General features: G+C 38.8%; 1 protein-coding gene across 14 annotated transcripts in view; it reads right to left on the bottom strand.

Moving 5' to 3' along the window:
- The window catches only part of CASK (calcium/calmodulin dependent serine protein kinase), a 202,228-nt gene that overhangs the window by 19,792 nt on the left and 158,322 nt on the right, over positions 1-24,114 (bottom strand). For 6 of the 14 annotated variants that reach the window (XM_064151890.1, XM_064151893.1, XM_064151891.1 and 3 more), the window contains 10 exons: positions 23,842-24,030; positions 22,633-22,711; positions 21,064-21,149; positions 19,239-19,307; positions 13,042-13,110; positions 11,662-11,697; positions 8,218-8,414; positions 6,896-7,011; positions 1,818-1,898; positions 1,647-1,727 (listed from right to left, as the gene is read on the bottom strand). In XM_064151890.1, the coding sequence (XP_064007960.1) occupies positions 1,647-1,727; positions 1,818-1,898; positions 6,896-7,011; positions 8,218-8,414; positions 11,662-11,697; positions 13,042-13,110; positions 19,239-19,307; positions 21,064-21,149; positions 22,633-22,711; positions 23,842-24,030 (1,003 nt within the window). The remainder of the gene's footprint in view (positions 1-1,646; positions 1,728-1,817; positions 1,899-6,895; positions 7,012-8,217; positions 8,415-11,661; positions 11,698-13,041; positions 13,111-19,238; positions 19,308-21,063; positions 21,150-22,632; positions 22,712-23,841; positions 24,031-24,114) is intronic. The other 8 variants (XM_064151896.1, XM_064151898.1, XM_064151892.1 and 5 more) reach the window with 7 other exon arrangements.

Raw genomic sequence — 24,114 nt, 5'->3', positions numbered from 1 at the left:
AATGACCTTCCAGTACCTGAAGGGTGCCTACAAGAAGGATGGAGAGTCTGTTTACAAAAGGCTGCAGTGATAGGATGAGAGATGATGGCTTCAAACTAGAGAAGAGTAGATTTAGACTGGATGTTAGGAGCAAGTTCTTTACCATAAGGGTAGTGGAACACTGGAACAGGTTGCCCAGGGAGGAGGTTGAGGCCACATTTCTGGAGATCTTCAAGGTGAGGCTCGACAGGACTCTGGGCAACCTGATCTAGTTGAGGGTACCCCTGCTGACTGCAGAGGGAGTTGGACTAGATGACCTTTGGAGGTCTCTTCCAACCCAGAACATTCTAAGACTCTGTAATGGTCATCACTGTCAGTTCTGAGCCACATAGGGTGTTTCTGAAGTCAGTCTGAAGTACAGAGGCTGGAGTTGACTGCTGGATGACCCTGTTTCAGAATGTGTAGCTTGAGGAAAAGGCTGCATCTCAAAGAGGTCATGTAGTAGGATATGCAATTCCTATCATGGTATTAACAGAGATTATCACGAAATTAAAACACCCCTGTGCTCTTCATAACAATCCACTTATAAGCAGTGCCATTAATTATGTTTCCTTCTCCTTCTTATCTGTGGAAACTTGACGTTATTTAAGTATAATACCATACTAGCCCCTCGAAGCTATGAGAAGTAATTGAAAATGTTAAGATACAAGTTTCTTCCTCATCCAGTTTGCATTTTTTCTTATGGGAATTATCCAGAGTTTTAGACTGGAACAGCCTTAATGCTTTACCTGGATTAAAATGTAACATTAGGACAAACTCCCCCTATCACCATTGTAAAGCAACAAACATTTTGGGCAGAGAGAAGTATGCCTGACAAGATGTTTTGTGAATACATTTGATGTAGAAGTAGTGCCACCTGCTACATCCCTTTCTGGGAAAAGAACCCACCCAACCACAAAAGATGAAATATACCCAGTCCCACCACAGCTCCTGGTTTAAGGAGCGAGACAGGCTCTTTAACTCTGCTCAAGGTAGGCAAAGAAACCGCTCCACATCAGGGTGGGATAGAATTAGAAGTTTAAATGGAAATAGTGTTCAAAACTATGCATAGCAGTGCAAAAGCATATGAAATACAAAGAAATCCACAGGCCATGGGCTGCCAAAACCTCCTTGGGCCAAAGCTTCCAGAAACCTCCCTCCAAACCAGGCCAAAATCCCAGGCCTGAATGCCCCTGCTATGCCTCTCTGCACCCCCCATACTTGCGTGCCACAGCTACCATTGCAGCTTGGCAGCTCCACGGGGACCCAGGCCACTCCAGGCCCAAACTGGCAGCATCAGCAAGGCTGAACCAGGCCCCATGCCCTGACCAAACCTGAGATACGTCTCTGTGCATCCTCCCAGAAGCAGAGAGGGAGGGAAAGAGGGGAGAAAACTGACTCTGCAGCCAGTTTACATAGGAGAGGTGCAGCATTAAGGGATGAAATAACAAAAGATCACATTTCCTGGTGTCCAACCCCTGAGCCTATGCAGCCCTTTCTGGAGGACCTTAAGGAGCATTGTGGTTCTTAAAGGCACCCAGCCTCAAACCTTAACCTCAGCAGAAGTGAACACAAGTGGTAGTAGAGCGCACAGAGAATTCTGCAGCCCATGAAGCGTTGCTACTTACGGGGAATGGGGTAAGCAAATCTGTCCGGGTGTTTTGTGATGAGTGTGTTCTTTATGTGTCGTCTTCCAACACCGTGTGCACCTAAATCCACAACACAAAAAGCAATTACAAACTTGCCACCAGGAGGGGTTGAAAACTACTGTTATGTTCAGAATAATAACTCAAAATTACCTAGTAAGACTAGTGTTTTCCTTTTGAATGCTGGCAGTTTTACTACTTCTTCGTATGTGACGAGATCTAATTGATCAAACACTAAAACACAAAAGAAACCCCCACAGAGGTAAGAAAAAAAAGGGCACATTAAAGGTGGTAATTAATTGTGCTACAAACTACAATCTTAGCAAGTTTTAGCTTTACAATGTGTAGTAATATGTTATGGAAAACAAAACCATTTCATTGTGCAATTGAAACGAAAGTGTTCATTGGAACCGTTAAAAAGCAATAACAAAGCTACTGAAATGCTCGGGGGAGTTTGCATGTCCTCTCATGCAGTATTCAGCAGGCCACAAAACCCAGCTCAAATGGCATGCCAGTCACGTTTGCATTCCTAACAGAGAGCAATACTAAAGAAAAAAAATCCATAGACACTGACCAACATAAAGAGGAGAACATCTATTTACACTCAAGGTAGGGATACTTTCATAACCATCTTTTAACATCACCTATGAGAAGTATGTAGAGGAGAGTGTTAACAGCTTGTGGGATTTATTCCTCAAAACTACTACTGCATTAATTGTAATTAGAGTTCCCTTTAAACACATGTGTCAGTTTAAGTTGACATGCTTTTAAAATGAAGAATGAAGAATTCTAACAAAGTGATGGCATTTTACCTCCACCATATTTAGGGGAAAAATTGTAGAAGGATCTCAGAAATCATCTCAGCTGCAGTTGAAATGGGAGGAATTCGATGATGCCTATCAATCTACTGTCAATTGCCAAGGTATATAATGACTGACAAATCAGGGTTTGTTCATTAAAACCAGCCTATTTCTCCTATGGCAAATAATACTGCCTGGTAACTCATGCCAGATTCTACTGAAAAACAGAAGCCAGGAGGCAGTTAATTATGTTTGTAAGGTTACAGCAAGCGGCAACTGCGAGCAGAATGATGAACACAAGTTTTTGGCTCTGTATTTGTGCATGCTGTAAAACGAAGGGAGGAGAGGCTGCAGCTGAAGCATGACAGCTTTGAGTGTTTGCAAGTCCTATGCTGGTCTGTTCACCTCAGCTCTATCCTATCCATTTTTGAGGATATGTCTGGATATATCCCCCCTACCTCTCTCCCATCCCTTAGGAAAGCAGGCAGTGGAGGAAGATTTAGTTTGCTTGCTCCAGAAGTCCATGGCCACTAAGACCAGCACTAGGACTGTGGAGCAGCGAGGGATTTAACTGAATATATTTCTCTTTACAGAGCAGATTTTTCAATTCAGTGGCAGCCTTTTTACTCTAGATTGAAAAATACAGCTACTTCAATTTGGTCAAACTACAAATCGGTCTCAGCTGATATGTTCAACACTTTAAGGTTTTGAAAAGGAACAGACAGGAAAAGTTGCTGGTCTGTTTGAATTTCATCTTAAGGAAGAACCTCTTGGAATGGGCTGCCCAGGGAGGTGGTGGAGTCACCGTCCCTGGAGGTGTTCAAGAAAAGCCTGGATGAGGCACTCAGTGCCATGGTCTAGTTGACTGGATAGGGCTGGGTGCTAGGTTGGACTGGATCATCTTGGACGTCTTTTCCAACCTGGTTGATTCTATGATTCTAATGACAACAAATACTACAGGCAAGAAATTAGTTTTATTTTTCTTTCAATCCACAAACACTGAATTCTAAATATTTTCCTTTTTTCAACTTCACACTATTTAAAAACAAATTTATAACTAATTTAATGATAGAAAGAGTTAAAGATCTACAAGGCAATAGAAAGTTTTACCATTCTAACCATCTAGGCCTGCAAATATTTTTCCCTTTTAAAAAACCAGTAATTTAAAAAACACCTTTTATTTCCTTCTTGAACATTTTGTTAGATACAAACAACAGGACCAAACAACAGAAATGATAAATATTAATGCCTTCATCACCAACTAGCAGCATGGAGATGTGTTTCAATCTACATGGATTTAACTAATGACTGTAAGGTTTTCAAATGCAAAAGAAAAATGAATTTTAACAAAAATATACACAGGATATGAGGAATAGAGGGTGCATTTAAAGACTGAACTTTAATGCTTCTGTGTTACTAGCTAATAAAGAAAAGGGAGTTCTTGAAAGGAAACAGCAAGAAGCAAATAAAGAGGCATTGTCACTTGACAGGTTACTTACATGCACAGAGGCCATTGGGAGTAAGACAGCATGAAAAATGTACAGGGGTCATTGAGATATGGCTTGTAATATATTAGTAAAATAAAAAGTATATGCACAAAATAAACTTTACCATGCAATAGTCTAAACACGAGGCAAATAAATCACATTAAGAAATGATAAACGTATTTTATAAAAGCTTGGCCATTTTCTGCATTGTGCACAATATGAAGCATAGTTCTAGCATGTTCTAAAGAGTGTTCTTTTATGAAGTCCTGCAATAAGATTTCAGCGAAACAAATAATAAATATCTAGATAAATCACTGCAGTATACCTCTAGAGCATTTCTACAAATGTCAGTCAACCTCTAATAATGAAAAAGAGTTCATTTTTTAAATGTGGGCTAAGATGTATGATCATGAAATTTTACCTTAAAGGATACAATACTCCAGTATCAAGTATGAAAGTAAGAAAAATGGGTTATTTTTCTTGTAAAGCAGAAGACATTTGCTTTTAATTGTAAAAAGTAACTGAAATATTCTTCTTTTCATAAATTGTCTGATTTGCAGAGTAATTTTAATTTCTAGTTCTAGTAATATCCCAATACATCACACCAAAACCACAGCTCTCAAATCATTAGCTAGCCACAAAAATCTTAGCTGACGATGGAAGAATTTCTTAGCACCCCAGGTCAGTCTCATCTTTATGACAGGGAAGTCCAGAGAAATTACATTTTGCTAAACAATTTATGAATATTGTACAAATGCATAATAAAAATAAATGACACTTTCTTTAAAAGCAATATTTGGATATCTGGAGCGGACTTCTCCCTTTAAATTAATTATACTTATTTTAGATGCAACAGAAGAAAAGACCTGGTTTTAATTCTGAGACAGATGAACTGACAGCTTGTAAAAGCCAGTGCTGCCATATTTCTGAGTAACAATACCACATGACAGAGTAGTTCGGGGAAGGTTGAACTCATACAAGCACCACAGCATTTTAGTGAACTTCTTTATATCCTGCAACTGGCAGCACTCCTGGAATCTTACTGGCATCAGCTTTAATATTTCAACGGTATGGAGATAAAAGATTTCTAAAAGAAATCTTTGTTCCAATCTGTGCTTTCATTAACTTTTTGACTTCTTAGAGGGAAGGGGAAGTATCAGATGGTACTCTGAAAACAACAGTTTCTTTTATGGTGAATTAGGGTAATTTTTCATGTTCATACTTCCATTTTTTGCCAAATACTGCACACTGATGTAAAGTGACTAACGGCACTGAAGGTAGCAAGCATTAAGGCAGGCAGAGTATGCCACTCAAAGTGCTGTCAATCTTCTCCAAAACATTCCCCTAACATAAAGTTAGCAAAGTCTAAATTACCTCCCTTTCAGAGATTTAATTGACAAAAAGTCTTTGAGCTAGTTTTGCTGTTAAAGTATTGCCTCCTACTTCTCCTCCCCTGGCTGTCCTCCTTAATTTCCTTATTCCTTTGTAGCGTGCCAAGCTTAGTTATACTGACATTAACTATACAGCTCTTCACTGTGAACTGTACTAGGAAATGTGTTTGTCCTAAAGAGGAAAGAATCAATGTTTTTTGTTTAGTTATTCTTGAGTTAATCCAGTTGACAGCATGATCATAGCTGAAGGGAGTAGTAATGCTGGGGGAATGTATGCTGGGAGCAAGCGATGATACTTTAAATCTATTAATGTCAAAGACTAGGTCATAAAATCCAGTTTATTCTCAGCAGTTTTTGTTAAAGTCATAATTAGTAAAACATGGCTTAGTGCTACTGCAATAAAGTTGAAAAATTAAAGCAACCAGAAAGCTGAAGTAGCAGAAGGAAGGAAACAAATTAAAGCTTTCAACTTCTACTTGTAAGGATTTTTAGGATAACAAGTAATTTTATACTTAACTGTGAACATCTTAAAAGTGACAGTGAGTTAAGGAGTGTAAATAACAACTGCTGGGTTTGACTTTCATAGATTTCATTTTCAAGTTACTCTTGATTAAACATACATAGTGCAGTCCTGATGTATTATGATAATGCACACAGACTGTGCAGGTAAGAAGAAATGCAAAAGATTTATATGGCTTAATTAGGGTGTTCAAGAAGCCCAGAAATTAATGGAATACATAAAATCTATAAAATACTTTCATTGCACTGTTTGGATAGGTATATCTCTTAATTCTAACAAAAATCCCTGCAAGCCTCCCAAGAGACCACAACAACATATTTATTATCACAGTATGTGTTATCAACGCAACAGAAGCAGTTTCAGCACACTGAGTATGTCCTGGCTGACTGCAGAGGGCATTGGACTAGATGATCTTTAGAGGTCCCTTCTGGCCTGGACTACTCCATGATTCTATGAGTATTTTATATTAAAATAACTAAATTCCACTCATGAATGAAGGGGTTTTGTTTTTTTTTACTACTAAATCTGATGAATTTCGTTTATCATGAATCTCTTGTTCTATGTTTCTACTTCCATAGCTCCATTTGGTAACACACTGACTACACAGTGGCTTTTATTCCACTTCCTGCTGTAATGCTTCAAGAAAAATGGCCTTCTGTGATGTTTTCACATGTATAATCTGTAACTATAAACACATATTAACAGGGATGCTACTAAAAAGTAACCTGTATAGCACATCGCAGTTACATAGATCACAAAAGTCATAACTTGTTGGTTTCTATTGCTCCTTTAAATATAAAGCCTACATAAAAAGTATTTGGTGATGCATTTATATTGTTGCAACTTGCTTCTCACTGAGTTAAGAGAAGCCAGAACAAGCAGAGTAATATTGGCATAATTAGACTTTGACTTGTATTTTCCAAAGTAACTCATTAGGTTAATACAACAGCATAGGTTCCACAATCAATGGCAAGGTTTAGAATGTAATAAATACAACGTGCTAGAGATACTTGCTTTTCTTTTTTTTTCATACCTGCATTGTGCTTTGCCAAATATTTGTCTTTGTACTGCTTTTTTTTCTTTCCAAACCAAGTACAGCTGGCCTGTTGCTCCTGTTTGGTCTTCTCCATGGCAATACAAGCAACTCGCCTGGCATACAGAGGAGAAATTTTGGGTTTTTTTGGTAATCAATATATTTTTTTAAAAGCCACACAGAATAATAAAAAAAATCAAATAAATAAACAAGACTTTCAAATAGTACATTAGTAAATATTTTTTATGGCTAATTTAAAGCACTTATATACAGAGATATTTTTGTATGAAGAATATCCTCTTTGTGACAGATCATTAAAGCTCACAAATCAAGTAAGTATGCAAGGAAGGGTAGCTACTAAAATGTTTGCAGACCACTGCAGCAGATTAGACTGGAAGAACATGTGGTCTGGAGAGACCACTACAGTCTGAATTGCTTCAAAGTAAGTTAAATTGTGGAACTGTTTTGAGGTTTGTTGTCTCCCTTATGTGAGGGCTTGCAAGGGAGCTCGAGGTGGAAGGAAATGTCTTGTCTACTTGTTCTCTTCTAGCAAAATCTCTCCTAGCACGTGCAGGTGACACAGGTGCTCTTAAACCCTTTACAGAACTCTAATTTCTTTTCTGTAGCAAATCTTGTATGAAATATTTTAGGGTAAATGATCTATATTGATGAATTTTCTTGAGTTATGGCTGTAACTGGCATAGCCCAGCACTCACTTGCCAGAGTTTGCATCTAAATATTTACTAAATAAATTTACATCTAAAATATTTACTAAACAGTGTCTATAAGCCACTGATTAGAAGTCTGCATTGCTTCTGCAGCACTCAGTGCTACTGCTGCTCATGAAATTTGGGAACCTTGCCTTGTGATTTCTTTCTAACATCGAGTTGTCACACAAAAACTGAAGAGAAACTCCAAAAATACCCTTAATGACCTTTGTACTTGATGTCTTACACCTTAGTCCTGCAGCACCTGCATATAAGCAGTACTAATGAAAACAGTTTAGAAAGTAATAGAGAAATTATTCTGACCTCCTTACATAAACAGTTTTTTACATAGCTTTCAGTCCTGTTTTTCTATAGTAGATTATAAAGCACAATGTTTACTGAAACAAGTTTATTTTTCTAATGTAACCACACATGATATTGTAAATAACCCTTACTGCCATGCATATATGAGGGGGGAAAATCATTAATGTCACTCAAGCAGAGGCAATCTATAGTTCTTTTGTGAAAAAAAAACAGCTATGCAACAATGAAGAGCACAAAAGACAGAAATACAAGCAAAGCTATATTCATTTTTCTAGAAAGCTTAAGTCATACCATTCTTGAAGCTCAGGAGAAGGAATAAGACCTGCAGTACCATTTTTTGAGTTCTCAAGTTTACCCTGCCACCAGTTATGATCGTCTTTGCTTATGATTTGGATAATATCACCAACTCGGAATCTGATGCCAGCTTCTTTGCAAGGAATGAGGTCATCCTTTGCTGGATCGTATTCAAATTGTGCTCTTACATATATCTACAAAAAAGGAGTTTATAAAAGACACTGCAATATTATTACTAGTATAGTATTAAGAGTAGCAGGTGAAAATTTCATCTGTGCATGTAGCTACACACACTGTTTGCAACAAGCAAAGGAGGAAACAGAATGGCAAAAGCACAATGTGATAGTTGAAAATGAAACAGAAAAAAATCCCTCAGCAAACAATGGGGACATAGGATGTCATTTTTAGAAGCTCATCTTTTCTACATGCTGTAAAACCTGAGCAGCAAAAATGAACACATGTAATAAAGTGATAGAGTCCCTCAAATCTATCATGCATCATTACAGACCATAAGACAACAGGCTGCAACATGACCTATACTGTACTTTCCAGCTAAGTCCCATCATGTTTTCAATGTAAAGGTCTTAAGATACACTACTGATTTTTTAGTATTTAGACTGAAAATGTAATAGCTTTTTAAAGGTTGAATAGGAAGCCCTGTGTTGCACCTATCACTTGGGAGAAATCTGGGAATTCTTTGCATGTTTTTTTTTGTCTTCAGTAAAAGTCTACACATATAAATGAAAACTAACAATTCCAGTAACTTATTCTCTAAGGAGCATTAACAGAAATCACTTAGATTCTGACTTCACAATTTAAAAATAACACACTGATTCTTGCCTTTTGCCTTTGTGAGGTCTCAATCCTAGGGGAAAAAAAAAAGTGTGATTGCCAATTTTGGTTGCTAATTACAGCCCCAAAGCATCCAATGATCTTAACATTGGAGTTAAATGTCATGTCCAAGATGGGCACTTTCTGTCATTCATGAACTTCATGCACCACCCTACAGCCATGTATCTTCTACTGCAGATTTAAATAAAACAAAATATATTTAACAGTAGTGAATAGATTAAAAAAATAAATAATTACGTGGCAAAGTAATAGCCTTGATTAAAACTGGAACTAACAATTCCCCAGTTAGCTCATTCTGCTACAAAAACAGCTGTAACTATGCTGTGTTAGCACTACTTAGGGCACGTTAGAAGTTCATTTCTGTAGTAATCCAATCTGCAACCCAACATATGAATACATTAACTTTAAATGGCTAATCACTACTATCTTGTATCACTTTATCTGTTTACAGTGAGAGCATCAGATGATAACCCCAATATAGAACTAGACTTAAAAAACACTAAATCTGACACTTATTGTGTTGTGCATTGAGTGTGCATTGAAACAAGCAATCCAATTTTTTTAATCACCTGAAAACCAGGGTATTTTGAAAGCAATTATGCTTATTTAGTAATTAGCTTTCTGCGAAGTAATATGTATTGAATCAATCCCTTGCTTCTCCTCAACCTTATCTAGATCTTAGCAGGCCTAGAAATGTAGGCAGTATTTTTACCATCTAGGAACTTCCTTACTTTCCAACTCCCTGTGTCAGTCTGGGCCATCACCCACCATGTATTGGCAGCATGGAACACAACAACATAGCTGTTATCAAAAATGTCTTCAAAGATGACAAGGTACCAGAAAAATATGCTGGTTGAATGAAAAAAGGCTTATAATAAAGATAGGCAACTACAAATGGTGTGACTATGAGGAACACCATTGAATATTCTGACACTGCCCTGAATGAAGCCTCTCCTCCTGGGAAAATGCCTTATGAGAGGCAAATGAAAACCTAATATAACAGCTTGGAAGGTCTTTCATAGAGCCTTTCCAGGATTACATTCAGTAGTTGGAAACTTCAGAAAATAAGGAAAGGCTGAAAGAATCATCCCTGGAAGTTTTTAAGGCTAGGCTGGATGTGGCTCTGAGCAACCTGATCTAGTCTGAAGTATCCCTGCTCATGGCAGGGATGCTGGAATTAGATGATCCTTGAGGCCCCTTCCAACCCTGACAATTCTACGATACTTTTATAGCTGTAAGGTTTATAAATAGGAAACAAAGGGAAACAAATCCATTCTTGTAACAGATGTTCTGGCCAACTTAACCAGACAATAGTACAAAAAGATTTTCAGGGACAACAGATCATGGAGTTCTTTTCAATGGAATTGCAAAATTAATTCTTTTCAATGGAATTGCAAAAGTTGTTATTAAAATGCTTGCCAGAGAAAGAAACTGAGTCTGCACTTAAAGATTTGGAGGCAGATTCTGGAGAGGCTAAATATAAATGGATGGAGATGAATCACAAATCACTTGACGTTGATTTGGAGGCTGCAGTAAAACCAAATGCTTAAAATTGCAAAGGGAGTCATAGGGAATCCCCTGCAGAGCCCATAAGGGATTTCTTGGAATTCTATGGAGAGTGAACATCTTTCTGCAGTCTTTGGTACTCCTATCAGATCAAGGTGACAAAGTTAAGGGAGGTGACTGAATCATGCCCCTAGGACTGAAAACTTCAATGGCCATCTTCAGATGTATCAACCTTTAATAGAAGCTGTCTTTAATGTTTTATTGCAGAGCTTTGCTAGTCATAGAACCATAGAATCAACCAGGTTGGAAGAGACTTCCAAGATCATCCAGTCCAACCTAGCACCCAGCCCTATCCAATCAACTAGACCACGGCACCAAGTACCTCATCCAGGCTTTGCTTGAACACCTCCAGGGACAGTGACTCCACCACCTCCCTGGGCAGCCCATTCCAATGCCAATCACTCTCTCTGGGAAGAACTTCCTCCTAACATCCTCCTAACTTCCCCTGGCACAACTTGAGACTGTGTCCTCTTGTTCTACTGGTGGTTGCCTGGCAAAAGAGGCCAACCCCCACCTGGCACAGCCTCCCTTCAGGTAGTTGTAGACAGGAATGAGGTCACCCCTGAGCCTTCTCTTCTCCAGTCAATAATAGTTGCAGACCAGCTCAAGCTTTAGAGTCTATGTCAGTACCATGCTTCAAACTATTAGACACTGTCCCCTATTAGTCTCCCTTTCAGCTGAAATTCACATTTGAGTTTTCCTCTAAGATGGAGATCTGCACAGGTCACTGCACAACAGTAATTCTATTAATGCAGTCTGAACTAAACCAACATCACCAGTCAAACTTATAATGACTTTAACTGTCACACATACAGACACATGAAAAAAAACCCAAACAAACCTGTTTTGAATTAGCCACAAACAAATGAGTTAAAAAAGAAAAAATGAGTTAAAAGTGGAATAATTTTTCCAAGCTTAAATGCTTTAGTTCGGCACATACAGAGTATGAAGGGGGAAAAGAGAAGCAGGGATGTTCACTAGCAGCTAAGTTTACAAAACCTCCTGTGGAGGATATCTATTCACCTGTCGTCCTTTTGGTTGTGTTGTCGATGGCAAGTCCTGCAGAATAAAGTCAACCCAGGAGAAGAAATTTTCATTTTACTTTTTAAGGGCACACAACACCATTTGTTAGTGATTCATACTAACATTACAGTAAAATGGTAAGTCAGACAGAAGTATAAAGCATTGACCCATGTTTAGAAATATGTTGGTTTTTTTTGTCTTAGAGAAAAAAAAATCAAACCCAGGCTGTTTAGCAGCAAGCTGAAGAAAGCAAGTAAAATTTTAAGCAGATAGAGAATGTGCTTTTTAATAAATAATTCAGCATCTTCAACACAAAAGCACTGTCAAGTGAAAGAGGCTCTTTCTGGGAATGCCTTTTCCACTTAATCCTTAGCCTTGTTTTTAAAAGAGAAGGGTGGCCATTAGAAATATTAAATACCATTAAAAATGTATGGCATGGCTGTGCAGAGGCAGAAGATTACGACCACTAATCACCTTGTACATTCAATTTAATTCACCAAGAAGTGCTTAAATTTCTCAACCACACTGTTCTCTTCATTATTGTTTTAAAGGTCAATAAGCATTTTACCTCGTTGCAAATAATTTCTAAGTCGTAATTTTTTAAGTGGAGGAGTAGTTACTCAGATCATTTCCTTTTTTTTAGCTAGTCCCATGAACTCATGATATTGACAACACTCTCCCTAAAGGAACTTGTGTGTTAGGCTGCTTCAAACAACGACAAATGATGAACGACACCAATTTTAACGCTCATATACTTTAGCAAAACAACAGCACCTTTCTACCCGAATACATACGAAACAGAAGTACTTTGTGTTAAAGATGTGATGATAATAGCTTGGTTTGTAGTGCAGCTTAAAGCCACTTCCTTTTGCTTTTCATATCCAGGCAAGGCTCATGTTTCACACAGTATGTGCACGTACCACAACAGCAGAGGGCACACCAATTCGTTAACTCAGATAGCGGAAACCAGTACACGTTCCAGAGGTCTCTCAAAACACAGAACTTAAAAGAGTCTAAAATGTCTTGAAATACCAACTGCACGGTTATTCTTGCTTCAAATACTGCTTCCAAAGTTCAGGATGGAAAGAGAGCTTCCACTTTAAACCTTTGCTTAGTTTTGAGGAAACTGCTAACAATGATTTCAGGGTGACTGATGTGTCATACCACAGTTAGCATTCAAGTCTCTCTATGGCTTTTAGTGAGAAGGCTATGTTGGGAAAAAACCCTTAACAAAAAGAAAACGGGGAGTTACAGAAGTGATAACCTTGGTTCTATCAGCAGACAAAATTTTCCACTGACCACACAATAAGTATAACAGTAATAGCAGATGAGCACCAACAAAACTTGCACACTTGCTCTGTGTGGAACTGGAAATCTTACCGAAACAGAATTGTTAGTGCTGCTATGACCATTAGCTGGGGACTGTCTGGATGTAGAGGGGGAATCTCTCTGAAATAAGACACAAGGTTCATTAACAACACAACACTACCACAGAAACACAGATATATATTTAAAAGAACAGTTACATCCACAGCTTTATAACCATTTGCTTAGCTGCTTCATCTGTGAAAGTTTCCATGCTACAAACTCCATAAATCTGATCTTTGTTTTCCCCCCATAGTTTGAGATTCGGGTTTGACATTTTGATATATTCTAAGTAATAACTATTTTTTACATTGTCTTAGCAAACAAACAGCTTTTTAATTTCTGAGTATCTGGGACCTCTTGGATCTCCTGTGGCTGGCAATGCTGGAGGCCATTAGTCATACTGCTGCCTTTCTTAAAGCCTCAACCGGAAAGCAATATGCTGAGTAATACTTTGTATAGAATGAGGCATAGATCTCATTTTTGGGAGGCTTCTAAACCCCTTTCCTTTTTCAGCTATGTGGTGAAGGTCAGTGTTGATTAGTTTCTACTTTGTAAGGCACATCTCCCTGCAGAGCCTCAAAGACACTGAAGCTAACACCTGAAAAGGAAGCTGAACGCTCTCTTCTTGGTGCGCACTGGGAAATTCTACAGGAGCTGAGTTCTGCAGAGGGAAGGAAAGCACTTGGAGAGGAATCTTTTTCACATGCCATTTTGACTGGATAGTATTTTATTCCACAAGATCAGATAAGTAAACCACCTCTTTGGGAAACAAAAGAAATCTCAGGACATCATATTCCATATTAAAGAGATGTTTAGGAATGTCTGGTAATTTTGTGCTATGTGAAAAGGTAGCAGGAAAAAATAAAGGCTAAAAGAGTTTTCTAAGAAAACCAAGTTACCTCTGTAACACACATTTTATCCACACAAGTGCCCTTTACAACTTAAAAACCAGAATTGGAGCTAAACTGTTTAGGCAACATTCATCAAGTAAAGGTACTCCACTAATATTCTCCAACTTAGACTGATTATGTGAGAGCATTCATAGCTATTTTAAAGCACCAAGAAAAGTGAAAATGGCAGGCAGTAGTTTATTTCTCTTGCTGCCTGCATGCTTGATGTCCTGTAAAACTTCTGGACTTTATGCTAGACTCATCAGGCACAATTTCACAGAAAGTTCCACAGGTAGCTATTGAGATACTTTGATTTTCACACAGCTGAGGATAGGCTTTATGGCTGTGAAATCACTGTGGTTCAAAGTATGTTTTACTAAATGCATAAGACTAAAATGCTTATTTGGCTTCCAGAACTATTTGTAGCCTGTAACAGACTGGAGGGAAACACCTCTAATTTGAATTGATGCTCAAATGAGATCAAATAAGCTATTCATCACTGGGGAAAAGAAAAAAAGACATCTAGAAGACTCATTACTACTTTTCTTTGTGTTTAGTCTTAAGAGAAGACTGAGAGGAGATGTCTCCAATGTGCATGACTATCTGAGGGGTAGGTGTCAAGTGGATAGGGCCAAACTCTTTCTGATGATGCACAGCAATAAGACAAGGAGCAATGGCTACAAACTGGAACATAGAAGGTTTCACCTTAACACAAGGAGAAACTTTTTTACGGTGAGGGTAACAGAGCACCAGAACAGGATGCCCAGAGAGGTTGTGGAGTCTCCTTTCAAAACTCTTCTGGATGCACTCCTGTGTGAACTGCCCTAGGGGATCCTGCTTTTGGCAGGGCGGGTGCACTCAATGATCTCTGGAGGTCCCTTCCAACCTATACTGTTCTGTGACTCTGTCTGATTTTCAGTATCATTTTTAGCAAAAGGCAAGCAGAGATACTTTTTACCAAAAAAAAAAGAAAAAGAAAAAGAAAAAGGTGACTTCCTTCTTTCAGAAACAGATTTTCTGCCTGCTCTGCAATTCTGCTTGCTATTTTATCGCTCTCAAGAAGAGGAGAAAAAATGATTTTATCTTTTTGGGGGTTTTCTTTATTTAAAAAAGACCCCATAAGCTAGTTTTGTTATGATCTGCTAGTCAGTGATGCTTTAGCAAGGGAAAGCTTTGGAAAGTAAAGCACCCAAGTCATTTGGAGAAAAACAACTTTACAGTAACTTGGAGAATGCTCCTATTTCTGGGCTCTTCTGAAGGCTTCTCCCTTTGAAGGAAATTTTCTTCATTTGGAATGTTTTGATTTGTGCTCCTCCAACAAATCTCAACAGAAGACAGCATATTACTCAAAGCAAACGTTCATCATAGCATAGTAAGGAAAAGACACATTTTCAGTGCTGCTGGTGATGTCAGTACCAACTCAGAAATCAAGATAGTCAAGACTCATGTGTACAATTACAAAATCATTAGGCAGTTCAGCCACAACTTCAAAGGAATTTAATTTGTACCTGGTCTTTCTTTCAAAAAATAGCAGACTCAAATATTAAGAGAAAAAACTGTGTTATGGAGAGTCTAATGAGACAAATCAATGAGCAAGAGGGACCCTTGCAGAATGCCAGTACTGCTTGTAACTGGACTATGGAAAACTTCAGCTTTGATTGTGAGTTTATTTCTCCAGTAAATCAGAAAAAGCCCAAGTTCATCTGGGGACAAGGAAAGGAAAACACTTGGAGGATCCAATGACTTCAAGCAGGGAAGTGTTACCATCATGTTTCAGTATAACTTCTTCACCTAGTCTAGCCACAAGCTAGATAAGAGAACAGCAGTCTTTTGCATGAGTTGAAGCCACCACAGCTGAAGCCTGAGAGGAAACAATCACACTTATTTCCAAAAATAGTTTCCTGTTGATCCCTTGTTCTTAGATGCACATTATGTATAATAAACCAATGCATCTCAGATGTAATCCTATAGCAGAAGTCAGTTGTGGCTACCAGATGCAGCCTGACCAAATTAGAGCAAGAATGGCTAATGACACTATTGCCAGATCCACAAAAGACTTCTAGAAAACCCAAAAATTCATCTCAATTTCAGTCTTGGTCAAGGAATCTTTCTGGAAGCATTTTTAATACAAATGTAAAAAAAGATTTAAGGCTAAAAGTAGTCTTATAGTCTGAGCACTAATAGAAACATGGAAGACTAAAGGAAAAACATCCATGAATGCAAATATAATTAAGGCAAAAGACTTCCTCAGTTGGATAAAGCTGAAACATATAAACAGCAGGCACAGGCATCAGCCACTAAGAATGTGTTGCAGTAATTATTTCAGTTCATATTTATGTCATTCTGGAATTTCCTGTGTATTTGGAGCAGAAAACACAACATTCTGATCACTGTGCTGTTTAGATATGTGTGTAACTCAGAGCATTTGCCACACTAAAGACTAAACAGTTCACAGAACTTGTTTTGGTTGGAGAAGACCTCGAAGATCATTGAGTTCAACCATTATCTAACTACCAAGTCCGGTGATAAGATGTGGCCCATAGCATCACATCTATGAGTCTTTTAAATACCTTAGGGATGGTGATTTAAAGATTTATATGATGTATTTCCCATGTGTTATGTTTAAGTAAAGTCTGCTTTGTGCAATAGAAGGCCTGGTAACTAAATGGAAGGCACAGGTGCAGGAAAAGTCACAACTTCCTAAGAACTTGAAACTATTCAGCTGAGATTTGGGAAACTGCCTAGTGACATAGAAGTACTATTACATACCACAGGGACAAGACTTCTTTAAACATGCAAAAGTGGCTTAATATTAAAAAAAACACCATTATAATACTTAGCTTAAATGCCTAAAAAAGGAGAAAAAAAAAAAGGCAAGTGACATGCAGATCTCAGTTATTAGAAAAATGTAATTTCCTGCATCTCACACACGTGTATAAAGATGTAGATAAAGTTTCTTTATAAAAAGCAGTAATTCCAGTAACATTTCTTTTTCTTATTCAAGATTAAAAAGGTATTTTGCAATCATCATGTTAGAAGCCTTAAAAAAAAAAAGCCCTACCCAGTTCTAGATTGTGTTTTATATACCTCTCCTGATAAAACTACACTATGTAAGCATCTGCTTATGACTGAATGGGGGCAAGAATCAAAAAAAACCCCTGAAATATTGACAAAAAATACCTCAACTAAGTGAAGATCCAGAATCACTGAATTTCTCTTGCTAGAGAGCAGGAGAAGCAAGCTTTCTGTGTCTCAGTAATGTCACTTAAGATCCATTCTCAACCTTTATTTGCCGGTGGAGCACCTGGGTAAAATGATTCTTGGTTCACCAATATGGTTAGGTGGTCATTCTCCAGCTCTATTTCCGTGGAGCAGTGACTAATATGCTTTCTTGCAAGAGGTGTGCACAACTAGGAATGGTTTAGGATTGGTTACATGTGGAGGGTACAGGGCTACATGCATGGCATGGATAGGGTGATATACAATAACATTCTGAGGGGTCAGCCTCTAGGCTGGCTAACTCTGCCCACTGCAGCTGTGTGTGGGGTGCTCACTGTTTACAGTTTGGTTTCCTGAGCCCGAGACGGGCCCAAGGACACTTCACAGCACGAGTTGCTCATGATTATCAATTCGTGTCCTCTGCTAGCAAGAAATTCATCCACAGTTATCAGTGGTTAAGAATTCATCATCTCGATCACAATCCTGAAAATTCTATGAAAAAATTTTTCTCTTGGTACCAAAGGACCAATGATGCTTTAAAAGGATGACTTGTAAATGTTGTTGTGTATGCTCATAACAGCTGAAAATCCAGCCACAGTCACAGTGTGGCTGGAGCAGGTGGAACAGACTCAGCCACTTCTGTTTAAACGGATGCTAAATGCTACCAAATGTGCTAATTAGACATGCTGCCCTTGATCACCAATTTCTACTTTTGCTGTTTTCCCAAAGGAAGGTAAGAGTCCATTTTCCTGTCTTCTGTGAAATTGTCAGGAAGAACCTAAGGATGCAAAGCTGAAGAGATGACCTGCTACTACTAAAATGATACCTAATGGCATTCATTTCAAGACATATGCTGAATTGTTTTCTTTCCAAATAATCACATTCCCAGGAGATCCTACAGATTCACAGGTTTCTGTATTTTACTACTGGGAAGGGAGATATCCTTTATTATTACAGCACAGAAGTCAGTACATAAATTTGCCAGCACAATCTACACTTTCTATTTGGCTTTTTTGTTTTAAAGCCTTTGCATTTCCTGGAAAACTGCTTTCATATTTACATTTTTAAAGAAAAATGGCCTCAGAGGTGAAAATTTGTCAAACCTTCTACCTCTAAAAGATTTCAGTTCTTGCTGACTTCTAGCAGAAGGCAACCAAAAAGCAGTATTACTTTTTTTATCCCTTGCAAACAGATTGTTCTGACAACCACTATAGCAGCTTCTGTGTGGTCTAGCGTCTGCTGAGAGACAAAAACCATCAGGGTGAAATCACAGCTCTAATTAAGATAAGGTGCTTGAATTCGACAGGGATTGTGATTTCACTCTCAGAATTCTATTTGGGGAATGGTCTGTGCAGTTAAGCATGTGGGACAGAAGCACTGGCATCATCTACACGTGCCATCTGTATGCTTAAATTGCGACAGTAGCTCTCAAGTAGCCATTTCCTAGAATTTAATCCCCATTCAGATGCAGTCTGGAACATAACTTCGTGAGCAAAAGGGAATGAAATGTTACTGTGCAAAAACCATTAATAACAAGTTTCTAGTTCACCAAGAACTAACTCCAAATCTCTTTTCCTTCGGTAATGACAACCCCCATTTTTCATGGAAACGTAATATTAAGCCACGTGTAACTGTTATAGACAAGCATCACAAATTTACCTCAACAGGGTTATACAGAAACAGATTCTTCAATTAACCCTTAACAGCCCAAGGCAGCAAGATAAATGTCGAATGTCTAAAAACAAGGAGGATTGTTCCTCATCTTAAAACAGACTTTCCAGAGAATGCATTTAAATGGTAATTTTTTTGTTTTGGAAGGGGCTTCCTAAATGCATGAGTTGAGGATCCCCTTTCCTATTTTTTTTTTTAAGCAATAGGCTGTAAAGAGTTAGTTAAGGTACTGATGAGATGAATATGAAGGCAGGGATGAGTAGGTAGGTGGGACCTACTCCTGTTCCGTTATCTTTGTTGTAAAATTGGTGTGCGTGATCTAACAGGACAGGCAGAAACAATTTCCCAGAAAGCAGTAACATTCAGCCATCAGCAGGCAGTTAGTTACAGGACTGAGGAAGAAACGGGATGGTTCATTAAATTCATTACCTCACAAGACGAAGATTGCGTGCGATAACTCGGAACAATCTTAAAGGTAATACTTCCACGCATTTCCCTCTGCAAAAAGAGAAGCACTTCTTTAATGACACTGAAGCTCTCCAAAATCTCCAAAGCACTAATGCTGGAAAGGAAATCATCACAGCTTGACAGTAGCAGTATGGTTTCCTAAAGTAAACATTCAGAACAGCTAAAATGCTAGTGCTGATTTCACATTTCACGTGGGAACATTTAAATCATCTCCCATTACTCTAAATGACACATTATTAGTTTGTTTGCCTGATCAGTTTCCAAATGCCTACAATCTACAGCTGTATCTGAAGGTGAGAGACTCAAGAGATGTGTAGGTTTGGTCCATGTCAATCTTTTCTTTGTAGCTGTGTTCTCATGATCCACAAAGCCTTTGCTACTAAAATGACATTCTCTTCCCTTTCATCACACATGTTAACCAGCAGGAGTGCATTCAGAGTTTGTGAAAAGCTGCATGTTACTGCATTAATGCTAGAAATAGTCTCATCAGAATGAAACATGGAGTCTGACAGTTTCAACTTCCTACAGCTTAACAATATGCACTACAGTATCAGCAGAATAGCAGCAGAATGTGACAATATATTTGTTCAGCCATATTTTCTTCAGTGACAGTTTGAATCTAAGGGCCACCACATGGCTGACAACTGCAAATCAATTTGGAGGTTTTCCTTTTTCTTTCTTTGGCTGGCTTATTGTGAGTCAAAAAAATGCTACTCTCTTAACTTTGCTTATATGGTTCTAGACACAACAAAAGGATTAGTGATATCCTCCAAGATGCCAAGGTTAGGGTAGAATGCAGGAAAACTTTCAAGTGTTATGGAATATCAAACCACTTTACTAGCAAGGCCCAAGATGGAGTTTTCCTGCAAAAAGCCAGATTGTCTGATTAAAAATACCTTTTTTTCCCCATTGTAACAGTAAAAACCATTGGCCACAATAGCAGAGAGAAGGGACGTTCTAGCTACATATAAGGAACACACTGTTCCCTGTGATGACAATTAAGTATTGGAATGGGCTGCTCAAAGAACCACTTGCCCAGTCAAATCTCTGTCCTGGGATATTTTCAAGGCTGAAATAGGTAAAGCTCTGAGCAGCCTGGGCTGCATTTAATGTTGACCCTGCTTTGCCAGGAGGTTGGTCTGATAACCTCCTGGGGCTGCTCCCAACCTGAATGGTTCTATGACCTACTGTCTTTGTGTAGCAATTACACCAATTCTTTTCTCTCACAGTACACTCAGCACCGACACTTAACATAGGCCAAAGATCTACAACAAGGGTATGATCTTTACAGATTAGATTGGGAAGACTAACAGAAGAAAAGCAGTATTTATTATGTTACGTACAGATAAAAGAAGAAATGGCTGTGGTTCAGCAAAGGAAATTTAGACATTAGAAAACAGGTCCTAAAATGTGCAAGAGTTAGATTGTGAGGTCAACTGCTTGGAGAGTTTGTGGAACCCCTATTACTCAAGCGGGTTTTAAAAGCTGGTCAGACACCTACCTGTCAGGAATGATCTCCTACTGTGAGACTAAATGACATAAGTATTATGACACTGAAAGTGCCTTCTACTATTCCTGGGTATAAGGTGCAAAAAGGCCATTACTGAAAAACAGGGAAGGTTCTGTACAAGGCTTTAGCAGCTGAACACAGGCAGAATTTGTGACATGCACAAGTAGGCTATCAAGAAGATTAAGAGAAAGAGGAAGTCACATGCAATCACATGTAAGTTTTGTGAAAATGACAGCCACCTTATAAAAGAAGGTGAGAAAGATTTCAGGCACTTACAAGCATTTTTTGTAGCTGTTCTACAGTTTGATTTGCCACACTAATTCCATTTATCTCTCGGATTTCATCCCCTACATGTAGCGTACCTGCGGAGTTAATAAAACACGCAGTCACCTCAGACATGCTTTCACAAATTCATCCAATGATAAGACAGGACTAATATTCATACAAAGGCATAGAGTACTTATAAAAAAGCCCCAAATCATTAAAAGAAGTTTTTCTGCTAGACTCAAAACAGGGGTTTGGTAGCTAGGTATCAGCTACCAAAGATTATGAATCCTCTGGAAGGTGCAGGTGGATATCATCCTTACAAACTTATCTTGCCATTTCCCTTACCTTTTTCCCTTGAGCTCTGTGGTAAAGGGTTGGACTTGATGATCTGTGAGGTCTCTTCCAATCCTAATAATACTGTGATACTGTGTGATACTGTGATACTTTTGAATAAGAACAACTATAACCAGCAGGACTAAATATAGCAGGCATAAAGACAGGAGGCAGACTTCACAGCAGCTACTGTTTTGTGACTGGGAATTGAGCAGTTTGCATTTAGTATTTCTAGACTTCAGAATGATACAGTTCTTGTAACTCTTTCAGTGGATCTATTGTCTAGTTTTTGCTGTAACTGCCTGGAAGTTTTCCACATAGCAAGCGGAGAAAGCAGAGTCAACAACATACCTCTCCCAAAATAAATAAAAGCTATAGTCCCTGTCAACAGGATTCAGAGACATGTGCTCAAAATCACTGTCACCTTACACTTCTGTTGCTCTGTTCAGTATAAATACTGTAAATAAAGATATATCAGGGAAAGGATTGCTGTGCTCTTTCCTTGCTTCATATTTTGTCTTCCTACTTACCTGTTCCTTTGAAACAGAAAAAGACAGCAAACTGGAAAAACTAAAGTAAGGGTGCAATCCCAACTTGCAGATAACAGCCTAGCAGGGAAGCTCATCTCTTAAATAGGACAAAGTCCAGCTATTTTTAACCTTCCACTCTGGACACATAAAATAGAAAGATGGAGTAGATTGGAGATGAGAAAAGATGTATGCCTTCAGGGCTTGCTACAGTAGTAAAGACTGAAAATAAATATTCAAGTTCTAGGTACAAGAAATATCTTTCTTTCAAAAATCACTTAGAACAGCTTCAGCACCACAAGTACAAAGATGCTGCAGAACTGTGTGAAAATGCATGGAGAAATTGATTTTTTTTCTGAACAAAGCTCTTTGATTTTTTAGAAGGAAAGTACTGTAACTAGTTGAAGGACTTTGCTTTTCAAATCAGAAGATTAGCTAAACACAGCACCAGAAATTATTGGCATTTCAATATCTCACTGAGCTGTACTCCCATTATCCCACTTAAGTCTAAATGAGATATAGTGAGGCCCTCTTCTCAAAATGCTGCCAGACATCTGCACCTGGAAGAAGGCAGTTAGCAGGACTTCATCCAGGTCCAGAAGTATGCTACTGTGGAAGTGTGGCAGTCAAAATGAGGAGTATGTACAATTACACTCTTTGTACAAAATTCTCTAAATGAAAGTGTTTGCAAACAAAACTATTCCTGACACATGATTACCTTGCCGGTGAATCATTCCTCCGTGCATAATTCTTGCCACAATGCAGTGGTTCAGCTCATTCATTTTTAATGTGATTCCCTAGAAAAAAGAAAACGTTTAGACTTCTAAAATAAAACATTAAGCAGCGTGACTCTTCAGTAAGAACAGCCCTTTTTCTTAAAGCTTGAAGGAAAGGTGTAAATTTTAAGGTTATCACAAAAATCTTGCCACCTCACTTAAATGTGAGCAATGAAAAGAGATACTACTTCTAAGGGAACATGCAACACTTTAATATAGGAGAACATAAGAGTCTATATAGTTTGTTCAAAATGTAATTTTGCATTTAAGTGCAAAGTGTCCAGTTTGTTTTAAAGCCTGAGCTGCTGTAAGTACTATAAGGTTGGATGCTAGGAAGAACTTCATCACTGTGAGGGTGGCGAGACACTGGAATGGGTTGCCCAGGGAGGTGGTGGAAGCTCCATCCCTGGAGGTCTTTAAGGCCAGGCTGGATGTGTCTCTGAGCAACCTGATCTAGTGTGAGGTATCCCAGCCCATGGCAGGGTGGCTGGAACCAGATGACTCCTGAGGTCACTTCCAGCCCTGACAGTTCTATGATTAAGGTTGTTTTTAAACAAAAATAGCTCCACCAGCGCAGCAGTAGTATGGATGCACACAAAGCATTTAAATTTAGGGATACACACAGGAGAGGATACACACAAAGGCTGCTGAGCTACTCTGGCTGGACTTGATGATCCATGAGGGAGCTGGGCCTGTTTAGCCTGGAGAAGAGGAGGCTCAGGGGTCATCTTATTACTGTCTACAACTACCTGAAGGGGCATTGTAGCCAGGTGGGGGGTGGCCTCTTCTCCCAGGCAACCAGCAATAGAACAAGGGGACACAGTCTCAAGTTGTGCCAGGGTAGGTATAGGCTGGATATTAGGAAGAAGTTCTTCACAGAGAGAGTGATTTGCCATTGGAATGGGCTGCCCAGGGAGGTGGTGGAGGCACCGTCCCTGGGGGTCTTCAAGCAAAGCCTGGATGAGGCACTTAGTGCCATGGTCTAGTTGATTGGTTAGGGCTGGGTGCTAGGTTGGACTGGATGATCTTGGAGGTCTCTTCCAACCTGGCTGATTCTATGATTCTATGAGGTCTCTTCCAACCTTGGTGATACTGTAATATTAGTCTTTGTGAGTACAAAGTGAATCAAAGCACTGAGGTTCCCTCCATACCATTGGTTCATCCGTGTTCTTCTGGAACTGCACCAGTCGAACTCGCGTTACGTTCTCCATATCCATGTCGCCGTTGGCGCTCTCCGGAGAGTCTCCGTTTAAGTATGGAGAGGTGGGAGGAGGTGTGACTCTCAGCGCTTCGTCACTGTAAACTTCATGTGCCACTACATCATGAGTTTGAAGTAAGGCCTGGAGGAGATTACAGCAACAAAAGAGCAGGCTTCCATCATCTCTGATGTCCCACACTCATTCCTTATAAAGTCATTCTGAAGC

The sequence above is a fragment of the Pogoniulus pusillus genome, chromosome 12 (assembly GCF_015220805.1).
Source record: "Pogoniulus pusillus isolate bPogPus1 chromosome 12, bPogPus1.pri, whole genome shotgun sequence".
In the NCBI taxonomy this organism is placed as follows: Eukaryota; Metazoa; Chordata; class Aves; order Piciformes; family Lybiidae; genus Pogoniulus; species Pogoniulus pusillus.
Note: the sequence above shows the minus strand (reverse complement) of the source record. Positions and strands in the feature narration are given on the sequence as shown.